General features: G+C 38.7%; 1 protein-coding gene across 12 annotated transcripts in view; it reads left to right on the top strand.

Annotated features, from left to right (window-relative positions):
* TRIM37 (tripartite motif containing 37) overlaps window positions 1-15,356 on the top strand; it is a 28,951-nt gene that overhangs the window by 6,752 nt on the left and 6,843 nt on the right. For 11 of the 12 annotated variants that reach the window (XR_010615889.1, XR_010615888.1, XM_065694378.1 and 8 more), the window contains 13 exons: window positions 685-808; window positions 2,492-2,559; window positions 4,193-4,317; window positions 5,660-5,710; window positions 6,141-6,222; window positions 7,715-7,791; window positions 8,295-8,474; window positions 9,180-9,294; window positions 9,526-9,738; window positions 10,094-10,230; window positions 10,920-11,017; window positions 12,038-12,238; window positions 14,309-14,620. Coding sequence is in view for 10 of the 12 variants with exons in the window: in XM_065694378.1 (XP_065550450.1) it covers window positions 685-808; window positions 2,492-2,559; window positions 4,193-4,317; window positions 5,660-5,710; window positions 6,141-6,222; window positions 7,715-7,791; window positions 8,295-8,474; window positions 9,180-9,294; window positions 9,526-9,738; window positions 10,094-10,230; window positions 10,920-11,017; window positions 12,038-12,238; window positions 14,309-14,620 (1,783 nt within the window). In the remaining 2 variants the exon portion in view is untranslated. The remainder of the gene's footprint in view (window positions 1-684; window positions 809-2,491; window positions 2,560-4,192; window positions 4,318-5,659; window positions 5,711-6,140; window positions 6,223-7,714; window positions 7,792-8,294; window positions 8,475-9,179; window positions 9,295-9,525; window positions 9,739-10,093; window positions 10,231-10,919; window positions 11,018-12,037; window positions 12,239-14,308; window positions 14,621-15,356) is intronic. The other variant, XM_065694377.1, reaches the window with a different exon arrangement.

Below are 15,356 nucleotides of genomic sequence, written 5' to 3'. Positions count from 1 at the left end.
TTTATCGTGTATTCTTTGCACAAATCAGTTGGTTTGTTGTTTCTTTTAAACAAGTCTCAGTAGAGTTTTTGTGACTGTTACATCACCATGTGGGCTCTTTGTAAGTATTTGTAGAATCATAGAATGGTTAGGGTTGGAAAGGACCTTAAGATTATCTAGTTCCAACCCCAAATGTTTATAGAGGATTGTTGCTTTCACCTCCCAGGGTGAAGGGCATAATTTTTATCACATTATTCTTGTTACCAAGAAGGTAACTTTACTGTTCAAATTACGGAAGAGAAAATGGCAGTTGTATTTATAAATTCATATTTAAATAAAGTCTTTTATAAAGAATTCCTGTATGATGAATCTGTATGCAATGAGAAAATGTTGCTCAGCTTTACTGTTAACCTTTGGTCACCCACCAGAGGGCACGCTTATGTGTTCCATAAAAGTCAAAGGATATTTTCAGGAACAGCCTGTAATACAATTCATCTAAACCCACATTCCTGTTTTCTTATTCTAAATAAGTGAGCTCCAGTAAGACCTGGATTATTTTCTTTTTTTTTCCCTCATAGAGGAATAGAGCTGGAGGGGACTGTAGGATAGGTTAGGAAAGGATGGAGCCAACACGTAAAAGAGTGAAACATGGAGAAGTGTGAAGCTTTTGATTTTGTGCATGTTTTTTCCTGAACTCTGGTTTAGGAGAGGAATGTAGATGCAGTGCGTAGTGCGAAGGATGAACGAGTTCGGGAAATCAGGAATGCAGTGGAGATGATGATTGCCCGATTAGACACTCAGCTGAAGAATAAGCTTATAACGTTGATGGGTAGGTATTTATGCATGGGAACAACATATCAATTATGTGTAAATCTATTAAGAAACTTTCGTGCCCTGGAAGTGTGACTCCTTACACACATTATGGTGTTTAAGCACATTAAGCACTGTTAGAAGATTTCTGCCTGCAGCAAAGCTTTTAATTAATCACATAGTTACAGTGATACAGTTCTAAGTTGTTAGATGTAACCTGGTTAGTTCTGTTGGAAATTCCAGTATAATAACTTGGAGAACATTTCTGTCTAATTGGAAAATATTTAGTTCCTTTCACCTGGAATATTTCTATACCATCATTTTGGTTAGCCAAGATGTCCATCTTTGTGATTTGACATCTTTGTAATATATATGCTCCTTTTAATGAAATTTTAAAAAATGAATAGTCTGTATGAGCTGTCTGGTGAGCCAGCGCTTCAGTCCATACATACAGGCAGCCTTGTCTGCGAATGAGGAGCGTGGCATCTGGAATCAGAGCTGCTTGTTTGGTTCCTGACACTTTTGCTAGCTGGGACTGGTCACTTCAGCTCTACTTTGGTATTGAGGTGAGAAGACGGGTGGTGCACTACTGAAAATGAAGTGTAGCTTTCAGTGAGAAGGACAGAATATTCTGCAGTTGGCTATAACTGTGCATGCTTTGCTCAGCTAATTTTGCATCTGTGCCTTGATTATTCCACCTGTGCTTTCCTTTCCATGGTGCATTGAAATGAGCACATAGTAATGGTGACATCTTTCTTTGGACCCTCTTGAAATGTTACACTTATGACCTTACTTTTGCAAGGTACACAATGAGTAGGTTAAAGTACACAGAGAAAAGATTCTTGACCTTGTATCTATGTATTTATTTTGGAAATAAAAGTAAGGCAGTAAAATAGTTGTGCTGAAAATGTATTTCTGATGCTTGAAATCTTCACACACATTTGAACACGCCTCCCATCTCCCTGCCACCCACCCAAAGAAAACCTGCAATGTTTGTGCTTGGAAAACGTTCTTAGCTTTGATAATGCTTGTGTTTATTCTCTTAGATCATTTTTATTAAAACCAAAACAATATAACAGATAGATGCTAACGATGTTTCAAGTACGTCTTCAAATACATGTCAGTACCTTAAAATGTTTGCTTTGAATTGAATCCAGGATTCATACCTACTTTGTGCCTCTGTTGAATACAGTAATTGGTCACAAGATTTGAGTTAGTGTGTACTGGTTAAAGATCAGTTTTAAAGCTGTAGTAAATATCATCATTATTTGTATGTACAGGTTAACATTTTGTTCATGTAACACCTTTTTTCTAACAGCTGCCATACTCTTCAGGTGTGTAATGTGTGATGGAAGTGAAGTCAAACCTGTCTTTTTTTATTTTATGTCCAAAAAAGCACCCCAGAACAACAGACTTGCCATTTCTGGGACACAGAATGATTCATTACTGACTTAACCTCAAGTGAGTTCTTTACTACAGCTCTAATTAAAAATGTAGGTTTACTTTTAAAATGCTTTCTCAATCAACCTTGGTATATTTAGAAATTCTTTACCTTACTAGGTTTTGGATCAGCTTCCAGGGGAAAAAAAAGAAAAAAAAAGAGGGGAAAAAAAAAAAAAAGAAAAAGCTCAGTTTCTTAAAATCCAGTGAGTTACGGGGTGGTTTTTTTTTTCTTTAAACATGTTGTCTTCTCTTTAAACAGGTCAAAAGACGTCACTTACTCAAGAAACTGAACTTCTGGAATCCCTGCTTCAAGAAGTAGAACATCAGGTGATTATGAAAAGAGCTGAAATGTTGTGTTACACAGATCCCTCCCTCAGTCAGATTCCTCCTCAGTCAGCCTTCCTTATTTAATTTATTTTTAAGCTGTCAATTGATGTATATTTTTGAGGGTATCTTTTCATTTAAGTGGTCTCAGGTTACACAATTTCTTCTTAAAAAAGTTGCTTGAAAAACTAGTACAGGGATTGATAGCAGTATCCTAGAAAACTACACAGATACATGTTTGGTGAATGTAACATTGCAAATCCTTTCTGTTGTAGTTTGAACTTGAGGCATTTAGGTGGTGTAGGTCTGTTAGTCTGTTAGATTCTGTTAGTTCTGCTGCTGTCAAGTGTGTATGAATAGTGGTGGCTATAAATTGAGAATAAACAGAAGTGTTTTGTTTCTCTGCTTTTGAGGAAAACTGAACTGGTTCTAGCTGTTTATTTCTGTCCATCTGTCTTTCCAAGAAGATATTTTACGTATTTATTTATTTAGTTTTATTTATATACATAATATATATATTTGCTGTCTGTTTGTTGAGAGCTCTCTGTGAAGCTGCATATATTGCATCCCGAATGAGGATGTTTTAAATCCTGAACCACAGTGAGTATGCAGCTCTACAGGTCAGCTTCTCTTTTTCAGAAAAAAGCCCCTTTAAAATATTAATAAATCAGTGTTAGTGAAACATAACCTCTCCTCCCTGCAAATAGGAGGAAAAACATACTAACTGAAAACAAAAAAGTGAGAACATGCAAACATGTGGCAACTGTGTAGGTCTCCACTGCTTATTTAAAGTCATCATACGTGTCTTTGTCAAGAGGGCCTTTGAACTTCATGGTCTTTTTTGTGATAGAATTATTTGAAGAGCTCATAGCAACAATGTGACTTTAAAAAATGTACGTATTAGTCTCGCTTCAGCCTGACAAAGCTTGAAATGTAAATCTGATATGTTTTTCCAACATTTAAAGTATAATTAAGAAGCGGAGTATATTTGTCTCTTTCAGTAAAGAGGTTTAGAAAATCCAGTACTAGTTATTCGTGTAACATTAGAACATTAGAAAGGAATAACTAAAACCTAAAAGAACCATTTAATATCACAGGAGCTTTTATCGCTGTGTTGTGATGCATTTGGCAGATTATCCTAGTGTCTAATTAAGCGTCATTTCCAGATTGATCTGCTTTTTATTGCCCAAACACCGTAACAGATGTGACTTGGTATTAATCAGACATCTTCTATATAAATTAGTTCAACCTAAGTGAAGTACATGGTAGTTGCTGTAACTTTCACTGTGGGATTTTGAAGCCTTAAATATTCAGAACTTCCCAACTGGGTTGCATAGGCCTAGGAGTGACACAGAGTTAGAATATCCATTTCAACTTCCTAACAGAAATTTTAGAACACGTGACCATCGGCTGTTGTAGACAAATTCTTCATCTTAGGAGTTGATAGTTTTAAGGTAAATAAACCCCAAACAAATGAAAAACCCTAAAGAACCAGAACCTTCCAAGCTGCATTTTACATTGCATTGTGGGTAATCTTTCTGAAGCTGTAACAGACAGGCAATTTATTTTTTAAAACCAAAAATGGTCAAAATCTATGGTTTCTACTAACGTTTTTCCTTCTTTTTTTTCCCCCTAGTTACGATCGTGCAGTAAGAGTGAGTTGATCTCCAAAAGTTCGGAGATCCTGATGATGTTCCAGCAGGTTCATCGGAAGCCTATGGCTTCATTTGTCACCACTCCTGTCCCCCCAGACTTCACAAGGTCAGCACTGCAAATACTTTGTTTAAACTTGAAAGTCATCTTGCAAAGGTTTCTTTTGCTAGTTAAAAAATGTGTGGAGTAAATTAGAGGAGAATATCTCTACTCACTTTGCTGTACCGCTGTATGGAGGAGGACATGCCTAATCTGGGAGGTAAGTGTATTATGTACCTCAGCCTTTTGTAAAGTTACGACAGGAGAGTGCCACTGTATTTTAAGAGGAGAATTTGAGAGAGTAAATGATAGGCGGCTGGTGAAGAGGTTGCCTGATACCTTCTCAACAATATGAGCTGTGGCATTGGTAATCTGGGGAGTAAGGTGATTTTGTCCATTTCTGTGTTAAACCTAGTATCTCTGACTGAATTTGGGTCCAGGCTTATACACTGAAAATTTTTAACTGCTTAATTACTCCTGTTAGTAACCTGTGCCGCAAGTAGGCTTTTCTGTTCTGGCAGGGCTTATTTTATGTGTGTAGTCCCTGCTGGGGAGTCACAACAGTGGCTTGCAGCAACAGTTTCTTTTCTCTTTTACACTTAGTTTACTGATTTGTCCTTTTTCTGTTATTATTGGATCCCTGAGTATATAATTGCAAGGTTCTCATGAGATGCCTCTGCACAACACCTTAATTCACAATATATAGCCAAAACCACTTCATAGCACAATTCTTCATAAAGAGAGTGCTGCTGGTGCTGGGTTCTCGGGAATTCTGTTGAGAGTTTAGGCTAGCTGGCTGAAAAATGTCTCAAAAGAATTGAAGGTAGGAGAAGTCTTGAAAGAATTCTTCAAATAATTTTGTCTTCTCTAGCAAAAATTGGTTCAGCTTGCTTTTAAAGTCAATCTCAAAACTCTTTTCCTGGCATGTTTTCTGAAAAGAATAATTAAATGACTCTCTAAAGGGAGTTTAAATCTTCCTGCCATTGGAAAATGAACATTTAGGTATCTCTTGCTCGGAAACACAAACCATTTGAGCCTAGTGCTTTCAGCCATGCAGTAGTTTCATCCTTTCTAGAACTATCAAGGAGTTTTACGTTAAAAATTCACCACATTAAAAGATTATTAGCAATCACATATAAAAGGGCAAATCCTCTTAAATACTTTGGTTGCTTTTCCCTTCATTACATTAAATATTTGGTTTATTGTGAGCTATCACATGGAGAGGTAGTGGAGAGAAGGCTTATAAATGGAATTTTCAGAAGTACTGAACTAACCCATTGTATAGTCCTAGTGAATTTCAGTGGCTCTGGTCACCTAATTCATCTTAAATGCTTCTGGAGATTCCAAAAGTTGGGATTTTTAACATTATGTTATTCAACTCTAATATATTTACATCTCTCCTTCCCCTTAGTGAATTGGTTCCAGCCTATGACTCAACTACATTTATCTTGGAAAACTTCAGGTAAGAATGTATTTTGAATTACTGTGAATATTGAGAAGCTTTTTCTGTTTCTTCTGTACATGAGTAGTAGTCTTCAGAACACAGAATTGTCTCTGCAGAAAACAGTCAGATATGAACTAAGCTATAGGAAAGAATTCAATCAAAAATCTCAGTTACCAGGCAAACAATTAACTCTAGCTAAACTGTTAGCTAAGAGGATTTTCCATAGCAAAGGCAATTTTTTCCCTTTTTAAAAAGGATTGGGTTATTATATAAGTAACACATATACTTGTATGGACACTTAACATTCTGCACGGGCCTTGTGCTGCTACATGCTCTGTGCAGCAAGAAGGATGGTTCTAGTGTGTAAAAGTGTGTGAGTGCAGCTTACTGTTTTATGGAGGGTTTTGCTTTGTCCCAATAGCAAATGTTTTTTCTCCTTTCTCAATAGTACATTGCGCCAGCGAGCAGATCCTGTGTACAGTCCACCTCTGCAAGTGTCAGGACTTTGCTGGAGATTAAAAGTTTATCCAGTGAGTTATGCTTTCAACTAGAGTCATTACCCCACCCAAAACACTTCAGCAGCATTTGTGTGCTTCTCTTGTAAAGAAACATCAGTTAGTATCTTTTCATGTTGTGTATAAAAAGCTGTATCAAAAGAATGTAGTAAGGTTGTAGAGTTGATCACAAACCATAGGAGTATTCCTGCTCTGCTTCCAGATATGCAGCCTGAACATTCTATGTGTAGTTAATCTGGTTAATTTAAAAGCAATTAAAAAAGGTCTTACTAATATGCCATAGGAACTGTAATAGATATTTTTACTATTTTTGGCTGTTTTTTGTAGATGTTCCCTGCAGAACTGAAGTATAGAATAACTTAAAATATTTATGTTTATGAATAGTACTTATTTGGGCAGTTGGGAAGAGAACGAAGTATTAGTTGAAGATGAATCTGTTTTACCGTGCATCCAATTCTCAGATGCTGAGAATACATGCTAAAATGTGTGTGTTGTACTAATGTCCTTCCAGTGAGCTGAATAGTCAGATTTCTGAAGCAGTATCTTTGTCAGGGTTGGAATGTTAACCCACAAGGTGGGATCTTTTTGCAGTCCAATAGCCAGGTCAGTGCTTCAAGGAAGCTCTGGCTGCTACTGCAGCTGTGTTTGGAGAAGTATGTGTTTAGTGGTGGAGTGCAGGTTTTGTTTGTTAGTGGTTGACATGGCATCTTCAGAGAACTGGATTCATCTGTTAAGCCCATGTTTGCATAGAATTTGTATTTCTGGGGTGCAGAGGTGGACCCCTGTGTAATCTTTCAGAGTATTGTAAACTCAGGATTGACAACATAAGGTGTGCTGTCAGAAGGCATTAAATTTCTTTTTTAAATGGTAAGTTAAAATGTTTCTTCAACCTAGAGGATTCAAGTTGAGCCATTCTTCATCCTTGATGAAGGTGAGTGTGATGGAGGTTTTGCCATGTTTTTTCTTGTTTTCTACTTGATTCTAATATTGTTTCTCAGTTAACTGACCTAACTTTTTCACATTGCATGTTTTTTGTAAAGAAATGACTCATTTCAAATACCAAGTAGCTTTGAAATGCAGCTGTATGGAAAATATTTCAGAACTAATGTTTAACCTGAGCTGGTTTAATGTGGAGAATTTGAGAAGAACTGGAATATAATAAACTGCTAAGTAGATTTTATGAGCTTTTTTCTGCCTTTTCTATTTGTTACATAAATTGTCTGTTCAGTCTTCCACTTACTTGAAGCCTTAAAGTGTTAATAGAGTAATTAAAGCTCTGTTTTGAGATTTATATCTGAGATGCAAACACCTTGTTGATTCAGGTTCCAGTAAGACTTCCAGGTCACAGAAGATTAAAATCAAAACTGTATCATACAAAGTAAAGTGCTGTTGCAAATTCTCTATTGACTGAAGCTGCTTTCTCAACTTCAAGGGTATGTCAAGGTGTTTTGCTTTTCTGGTTTTTGCTTTCATATTTTAATCAATTTATCTCTCCATTTATTTCAAGGATGGAAATGGTGTGGTACGGGGCTACTACCTGTCTGTGTTCTTGGAGCTGTCCGCTGGATTGCCAGAGACATCCAAGTAAGTAAACCTCTAGTAAGAGCAGCTGGTTTGATTTCTTTTTCTTTTTTTTTTTTTTTTTCTTTTTAACAGGCAAAACATCTGGAGAGGTTTGCAAAGAATGATCTGAAGTTCTGTAGTGTTGCTGGGGACTGATGCAGAGTCCTCTTGAAAAGAACAGCAGGGCTTCTGTTGTCCAGAAGCTTTGAATCGCACCCAAAGATAATAACTGAAAGTTGTTATTCGGTAGCTTTCTCAAGATAAAAAGCTAGCTGTCAAAACAACAGAGAAGAGCATCTGTCCCCTAGTAGTCAACCCTAAAGTTGGTTTACCATTCTCACTGTTACCACTTTTATCCCCTGCTGTACTGTTTATATAAGTGTTCAGTAAAATTGCCAGACCAAACCACTTCTTCAGCTGGGCCTGTGAGTCTCCCAGGAAGCATGGTTCTGTTAAACTTGGTGCATCCAGCAGTTCCAGTGTCTTTATTTTGGTATTAATACCTGTGATTTTCCCCTGTGTAGGTATGAGTACCGTGTAGAAATGGTTCACCAGTCCACCAACGATCCCACCAAAAACATAATTCGAGAGTTTGCCTCTGATTTTGAAGTTGGAGAATGCTGGGGTTACAACAGGTTCTTTCGTTTGGACTTGCTAGCCAATGAAGGCTATTTAAACAGGCAAAATGACACTGTGATCCTAAGGTAAGGAAGGCAACTTAGCGGGGCTCTTTGCTGCTATCATTTCACAAAGTATCACACCTGCAGCTGAAAGGGGAAATAATTAAGTAATTGAATTTAAAATAATTGTGACATGTTTTGCCATAAATGGGTTTGAGTGTCATAAGCTTTAAAGAGAATGTGCTGAAGGGAGTTGTGTAAACTATATCTCTTTCTTTGAGAAGTAGCTATGTTTGGCACTAAGAAGCCTGGGTTAGGGATCTGTAGCTAATTGATTTAAAGGAAAAGGCTGTTTTCTGCCCCTTTTCAGAAACAGTTGTAGTGATCATAGGAGAACTTTGGGAATAAAGGAAGTCTGTAATTTAAGAGAACTAATTCTGTCAATGGGAGTTGCAGTGTTAAGACAAAATACAGAAGCTTTATCCATCTATTTCAAATACTCTCTGTACAGTCCTACTCTTGCTCCTGCTGAATGCTTTGTAGTGTGTTAATGTTGTTAGTGTTGGTTTGTAAAGATAAATACCTCTTGTATAACTGCCCTTCAGAATACTTCCTGTTGCCCTTCAGTGTGCTCAGGATACTGAGTATGGAAGGACATTGTTAAGTTTATTTTATCACTCTATTTCAGGTTGGGTAATATTTTTATGTAGGGATTTTAGAATTTTGGGGGGGGCACAAAAAAACAAAGAAGAAAATCTTAAAAATCCCTTTCCAAATGTTCCTTTGAAGGTTTCAGGTGCGCTCGCCAACCTTCTTCCAAAAGTGCCGAGATCAACACTGGTACATTGCTCAATTAGAAGCTGCTCAGACAAGTTATATCCAACAAATAAATAACCTTAAAGAAGTAAGTGGGATCTATACTACTCTAAAAATCACCTTTTACTTACAAGTAATTACCTGGTTTAGGTTTCAGTGTTCACATTTGACAGTTGTGTTTATTTGGGTTGCTATTGGTAGTTTGATATTGGGTGTTATTAAAATAATATATATGCAAGTCAACAAACGTACTTGATTTGATGCTTCATTGTTGTCTTCTCTGTATATCCCTCTAATGTGTATCCTGCTAATATTTCAGAGGCTTGCAATTGAACTTTCCCGGACCCAGAAATCACGAGGCATTTCACCTCCAGACACTCATCTGAGTCCCCAGAATGATGATGGTCCAGAATCGAGATCAAAGAAATCTGGACAAAGCACTGAAGCACTGCTTGAGAATGTTGCTGCTCCAGGATTAGTGCGCGATAGCAAGGAAGAGGAGGAAGAGAAGATCCAGCATGAAGACTTTAATGTAGGAATTGTCTTTTTCCTGCCTCTTTGTTTATGTGTAGCTTTTTATGATAGGGTAGCAGTAGAGACATAGGTGAGTTTATGAATTGTGAATTAGATTTATTATCCTCTATGTGGAATTAGGAGACAACACGCTCAACAGCTAGCAGCGAGAGATGACACGAGAGAGATTCCAAAGCAGATCTAATTGATCCCACCACAAAAAAGTTTCCAAGTTTAGTTTTGCAGCTGAAAAATCCAGCTTCCCTGGGTTTTACCAGCTTTTACTGTGCTTTGAGACCCTCCTAATTCCTGCATGATGCTCTGGGGAGAGAGTTCGTTTTAGTAGCTTTTGGTTTGTTCTGTTTTTCCTGTAGCATGAGCTCTCTGATGGTGACTTGGATATAGATCTTGCTGGAGAAGATGAGGTAAACCACCTTGATGGCAGCAGCTCTTCAGCTAGTTCAACAGCAACTAGTAACACTGAAGAAAATGATATTGATGAAGAGACTATGTAAGTAACCTAAAGCCTTTCAAATCACCACCTTGTCTGACAGGTTAATCCTAATTCCAGTGGAAACTGATTGATTTGCTGTAGCAAAGGGTGTGGGTAGACTCCATTGTGATGTGAAGGCTGTTTCCTAATCTGCAAACAACACAAGCTGGTAGAGTTAACATTAAACATTGGAATTTTTGGTCAGTTTGTTACCATCTTTCTGATCTCTTAAAATTTTGTTTAGTGTTGTGTTCTGTCTGACAAGTGATAGTCTGTGAAGGTACTTTCCCAAAACACTATTAAGGAATCTGTTTCTTCACTGTAACGAAAGAGAGGTTTGGTATTAGGAAGTGTTGAAGTAGTAGGAGAGTGATAATGAGGACAGTTAAACTAGAGAATTTAAGGTTCTTAGCTGAGATTATGTCAGATCCTAAACTCTTCATTAAAACACACGAATGTGTTGTTAACACATACAAATATAGAAGTTTGCAGGATCATATTTTACAGTTTAGATACGCATGGCACTTTTGGACTCGGATAGCAAGTCAGTCACCCTTTGTTTTTATTTGTTCAGTTTACGTAGCTTGGGATGCAGAAAATACTATTTACTGTGTTTAATGTTTTCAAGGTATGTGCCATAATGTCTAAGAAGAGCTGAAAAAAGAGAATAATTATATTTCTTTTTTTCCACCCAATCATCTCCTAAGGTCTGGAGAAAATGATGTGGAATATAGCAGTAATATGGAGTTGGAAGAAGGCGATCTGATGGAGGATGCAGCGGCCGCTGCTAGTCCTGGAGCATCAGGTATGAAAAACAGCCTTCAGAATTCCCATATATGCAAAATGCTGCTGGATTCCTCTTCTGTTCTTGGAAGTGACGCCAAGCTGCGTGTTCTGCAGGCATTTCTATTTTTGGAAATGCTGCATCATGTGGTTCATACTGATTATTGCAGTGTAGCAGAAATGTTTCATTGGTTCAATAGAGAAAGGGGGAGAAATCTTCTGAATGTGCTTGTTTAAAAAATTATGTGTAAGTTTAGAGGGAGGTTTTTCTGCCTCTTGAAATGCCTTCCATTCTGATCAAAAGTAGCCTGATGAACAGTTTGTACTGATGCCTGTGTGGCCTCTGAATGTGTGACACGTTCACTTGGGTTTTAGTGCACTGTAAAACCTGGAGGATGTGGAGGGAATTAAGTGAAGAATCCTTACAAGTCAAGCAGAAATACATTGTAAATGCAATAATGGAAAGGTGCTCTAAGATTAATTGAAGCCTAGAGATGATTATAGCCCAAATTAGCCATAGGTTGATAAGATTCTGAAAGAAATAAGTGTATATGGAGTGTATTTGTTTATGGCAAAGATATTGGAAGTGGTGTTCACTGGCAGTGATGTTTGTGCTGCTGTGGGAGTGTTTGAAAGACACAGTTCCTTAACTGTCTTGCTTTTAGCTGCTGTTTCAAAGCTACTTGAAAATATCTTGTGAGCTAGAAAGCTGAGGGACACGCCTATTACCTTCTGAAGGGCTGGCTGTTAGAGAAGGAGCACAGTGGCTGTAGAAACAGCGTTCATTTAGGAGGTTTTAGAAAGTAATTTGTAACAGCATTTGTGACAGCTAGCACAGTCTCTTCACTTGAGCTTCTTGCATTCACCTGCTTATGCTATTTTCCAGTCTGAGTGCTGGTACTGTCAGCAGAATAAATGCTCTTTGTATTGATTTGTTTACCAGTCTATTTATTAAGAGTTGCATAAAAGGTATGAAGTGTGCAGGAAATAATGTCACCTGTGTCCTGTGTATACACACTCTTTCTCTATAACTCTTCCTTAGGTACTAGCCACAGCTACATCAGTGCAAGTGGAAGACCTTCAAGGCGGGGAGGAAGTGCCCTAGGCTCAACAGCCAGTAGCAGTTTACTAGATATAGATCCCTTAATTTTAATCCACTTGCTGGATCTAAAAGATAGAAATGGAATGGAAAACCTCTGGGGCCTTCAGCCACGTCCACCTCCCTCTTTTCTGCAGAATAGAGGTAACTGTACATCTGATACACATTCTAATTTAATTCCAACCTGGAAGTGTCTCTGGGAATGCAGTCCCAGAGTTAGAAGCAGTTTGAGGAGGGAGTAAAAAAAGATGACAGGCAACCCTTTTCATGGAAAGCTACACTTTCATATCCTCATCTGGGCTCATGAGAGTGCTGCATCCTGCTGCCTCCTCACATGTTCTTTGCCTTAATGGTTGACCTCAGCTTGAGAACACAGCGTGACTCAACTGGAAACAGAAGTGTGTATCGGGAAGGGCCTTCTCATGTTTCCTTGGGGGATGTGACTGAACCCTTGGCTGTTTTGTGCAGCAACCTTGTAGAGATGCAGTTCATGCAGCTTCTTTGACTGCAAACGTGGGAGATGAATGAAAGGTATTTTCTAGAAGGGGTTAGCGCTGAGAGACAAAACACAAAATGGCTGTCAGCTTCAGAAGTAGTTACACCTCTCGCCTCACACAGTTTGTACACTTGGTAGCTGAGAGTACCAAGAGCACAATTTATACTGATAAGAAGTAAATCCTGGAATTTGCTTTTGTATGAAAAAGACATTTAAACCCAAACTAGGAAAAATGTGTGTGGTAGTGAAGCTGGAAAAGCACATGTGGAAGAAACATGGATCAAAATATTGAGAGCCAAAAACAGTGATGGTATTTAAATAATTGAAGACTTGGAAGAGAGTCTGTGGTACAGTTAAGACCCTTCAACCAAAAAAAGAGATTAACTTCATGTGCAGCAAAAGCAGTTAGCTGTCAATTGCCAGCACCCCTGGCTGTTGCTGAAGGCTGCTTGTTTCTCTTACTAGTGAAGAATTAAAATTAGATCAAACCTCAGTGATACATTTATCATGATTAACACTTACTTGAAGGTAGCTGGCCCACTACCACAACATCTTATTTCAGGTTATTCTGAAACAACCGTTTGGTGACTTAATAGAACAGAAGAGAAATAATAATGGTCCATTTGCTCCAAACTCTTGCTTTGGCTGCAGTGATGACATTGCTGGTACTGAATCTGAAAGCTGGCTGAAATTATTTGTTCCTTTGTGATTAGCTTTTAAAATGTTGCCGTGTAAACAGTCAGATGAGTTTTCAGCTGACTGTAATCCATGCTTCCAAACATGGAAGTCCCTTCTGTGGGTACAAAAAGGGGAGGCAGCACATGAACTGTAAGTCTCAGTTCTGTTCTGGCTGGAAAAAGGCTGAGATAAAAGGACCTTAGGCATGGGCGTTGCATTTGGTGCTGTCCTGCTTGAGCAAGATAAAGGTCTGTTGTGTTAAATGGCTTCCTTGTCATCTTTAGCTACTCACTGCACAGCTGAAATTGTTGGTTTTGCTGAGGTTCCCTTAAGGTTTGACTGTTCCCAGAGCTTATTCAGGTCAGTCAACTAAGAGAAAGCTGCTACATTTGGATTTTGCCAGACTTCACCTCCTAAGGTGAAGGTTTCCAAGAGCCACTTGGCTTTATGGTTTGAACAGCTGAATTTGCAGTGAAACATTTACAGAATTCATAATGGTTCAAATAAACATCAAATGTGATCTAATTCTGCCTGAGCAGCACACAGCCTTACTTGGGTATTAGCTGCTCAACCTGATCTTCTGGTGTTAGGTACTTAAGGGGATTCCTTCCCCAGTTGCATATTTCTGTGAGTTCTCTGTGTTAATGGGGTGTTGTGTTGGTGGTATGAGAATCTTGGACAGGCACTCAGCAAGTGTTACAGAAATGTGTAACAAATTTGACTGCCATCCAGGCTTGTGAACTGAAGCTGGTCTGGCAACATAGAGGAGCAGCTCAGTTGCCATCAAAATTCATGCATTAGTATTGGGAGCCTTGCTTCTTCCAGCGAGCACATTCTGGGGCCTTCTATGACAGGCAGGGAATGGAAACCTGTCCTGGTAGCTGTGCAGTGCATGCAACCTGAATATGGTTAAAGAATGTCTGTCCCTCGTTTTTATATCAGGGCAAAAGGTAGAATTCTTACAGCTGCTAAAAATAGATGCGTGTGTTTATGTGAAAACAGCGTTACTTACCTGTTGTGTTAACTTTCCTTTGGTAAAGCATCATCCTATTCTCTAAAAGATCGAGACCAGCGGAGGCACCAGGCGATGTGGCGCGTGCCCCCTGACTTGAAGATGCTGAAAAGGCTCAAAACGCAGATGGCTGAAGTTCGAAGCAAAATGTCTGATGTGAAAAACCAGCTGTCAGAAGTGAGAAGCAGCAACCCTGGCTCGTGTGATGGGCAGCCCACCTTCTTCTCCATTGAGCAAGGCGCTTTAGCTGCCTGTGGAACAGAAAGCTGCAGCAAGCTGCAAGAAATAGGAATGGAGCTACTGACAAAGTCTTCAGTTACCAGTTGTTACATAAGGAATTGTAAGTGCATTAAACATCACCCTTTCGATGTCGGTTGTATAGGTGTTTTTATATATCCAGGCATTTGAAGTAGACTTCTTATAGTTACTCATGCTCAAGTTCAGCTATAAGAATACAGAAGCCTAAAACCTGCACTGCCTTACTTTCAGTAAATGTTAGTAATGTAATTTTACTAAACATTTTTAGTAAACATTTCAGTAAATGTTACTGAAGCTGGCTTCAGCCTTTCTTGGTAAAGGCACCAAAACTTTCGCTCCACAGCCAGTAACACACCTAATGCAGTAAACTTCTTAGTAAACTTCAGAGTTCTGCATCGAACTGTTCAAGCATTGAATTGATCCTACCTGGAGGTCATTTCCTGTTGGCTGCTGCTCTGTGTCTGGCCATTCTATGAACTTGAGGATGTTTCCTGATGTTTGCCAGTGAGCAAAATTAAAACATTCCAGATTTGTTATACTTTAATAACTTGAAATCTTGCCAAGGCTCCCCTGGGAGAGGCTTTGCCTTTTGACAGGTGACCTCTTTCAGAGAGGGCCCTGTCTGTTCAGGTTCTGTCACTGGGTCGTAGTGGCAGAGCTGGTAAGCCAGTGTGAAATCTTTTGGATGCCAGCATGAAGGCTATGCAAGTACTCTGCTGCTTATGATCCTGAATAAAAGCACTAGTTGTTAATTCTCTCTCAACTTCCCTGTTGCCTGGGAGAGATGATTTTTGCAGCCTTCTGAGTTTTGATTCAAG

This window comes from Lathamus discolor, chromosome 14 (assembly GCF_037157495.1).
Source record: "Lathamus discolor isolate bLatDis1 chromosome 14, bLatDis1.hap1, whole genome shotgun sequence".
In the NCBI taxonomy this organism is placed as follows: Eukaryota; Metazoa; Chordata; class Aves; order Psittaciformes; family Psittacidae; genus Lathamus; species Lathamus discolor.
The sequence above is the reverse complement of the archived record's forward strand: the minus strand, read 5'-3'. Positions and strand labels throughout refer to the sequence as shown.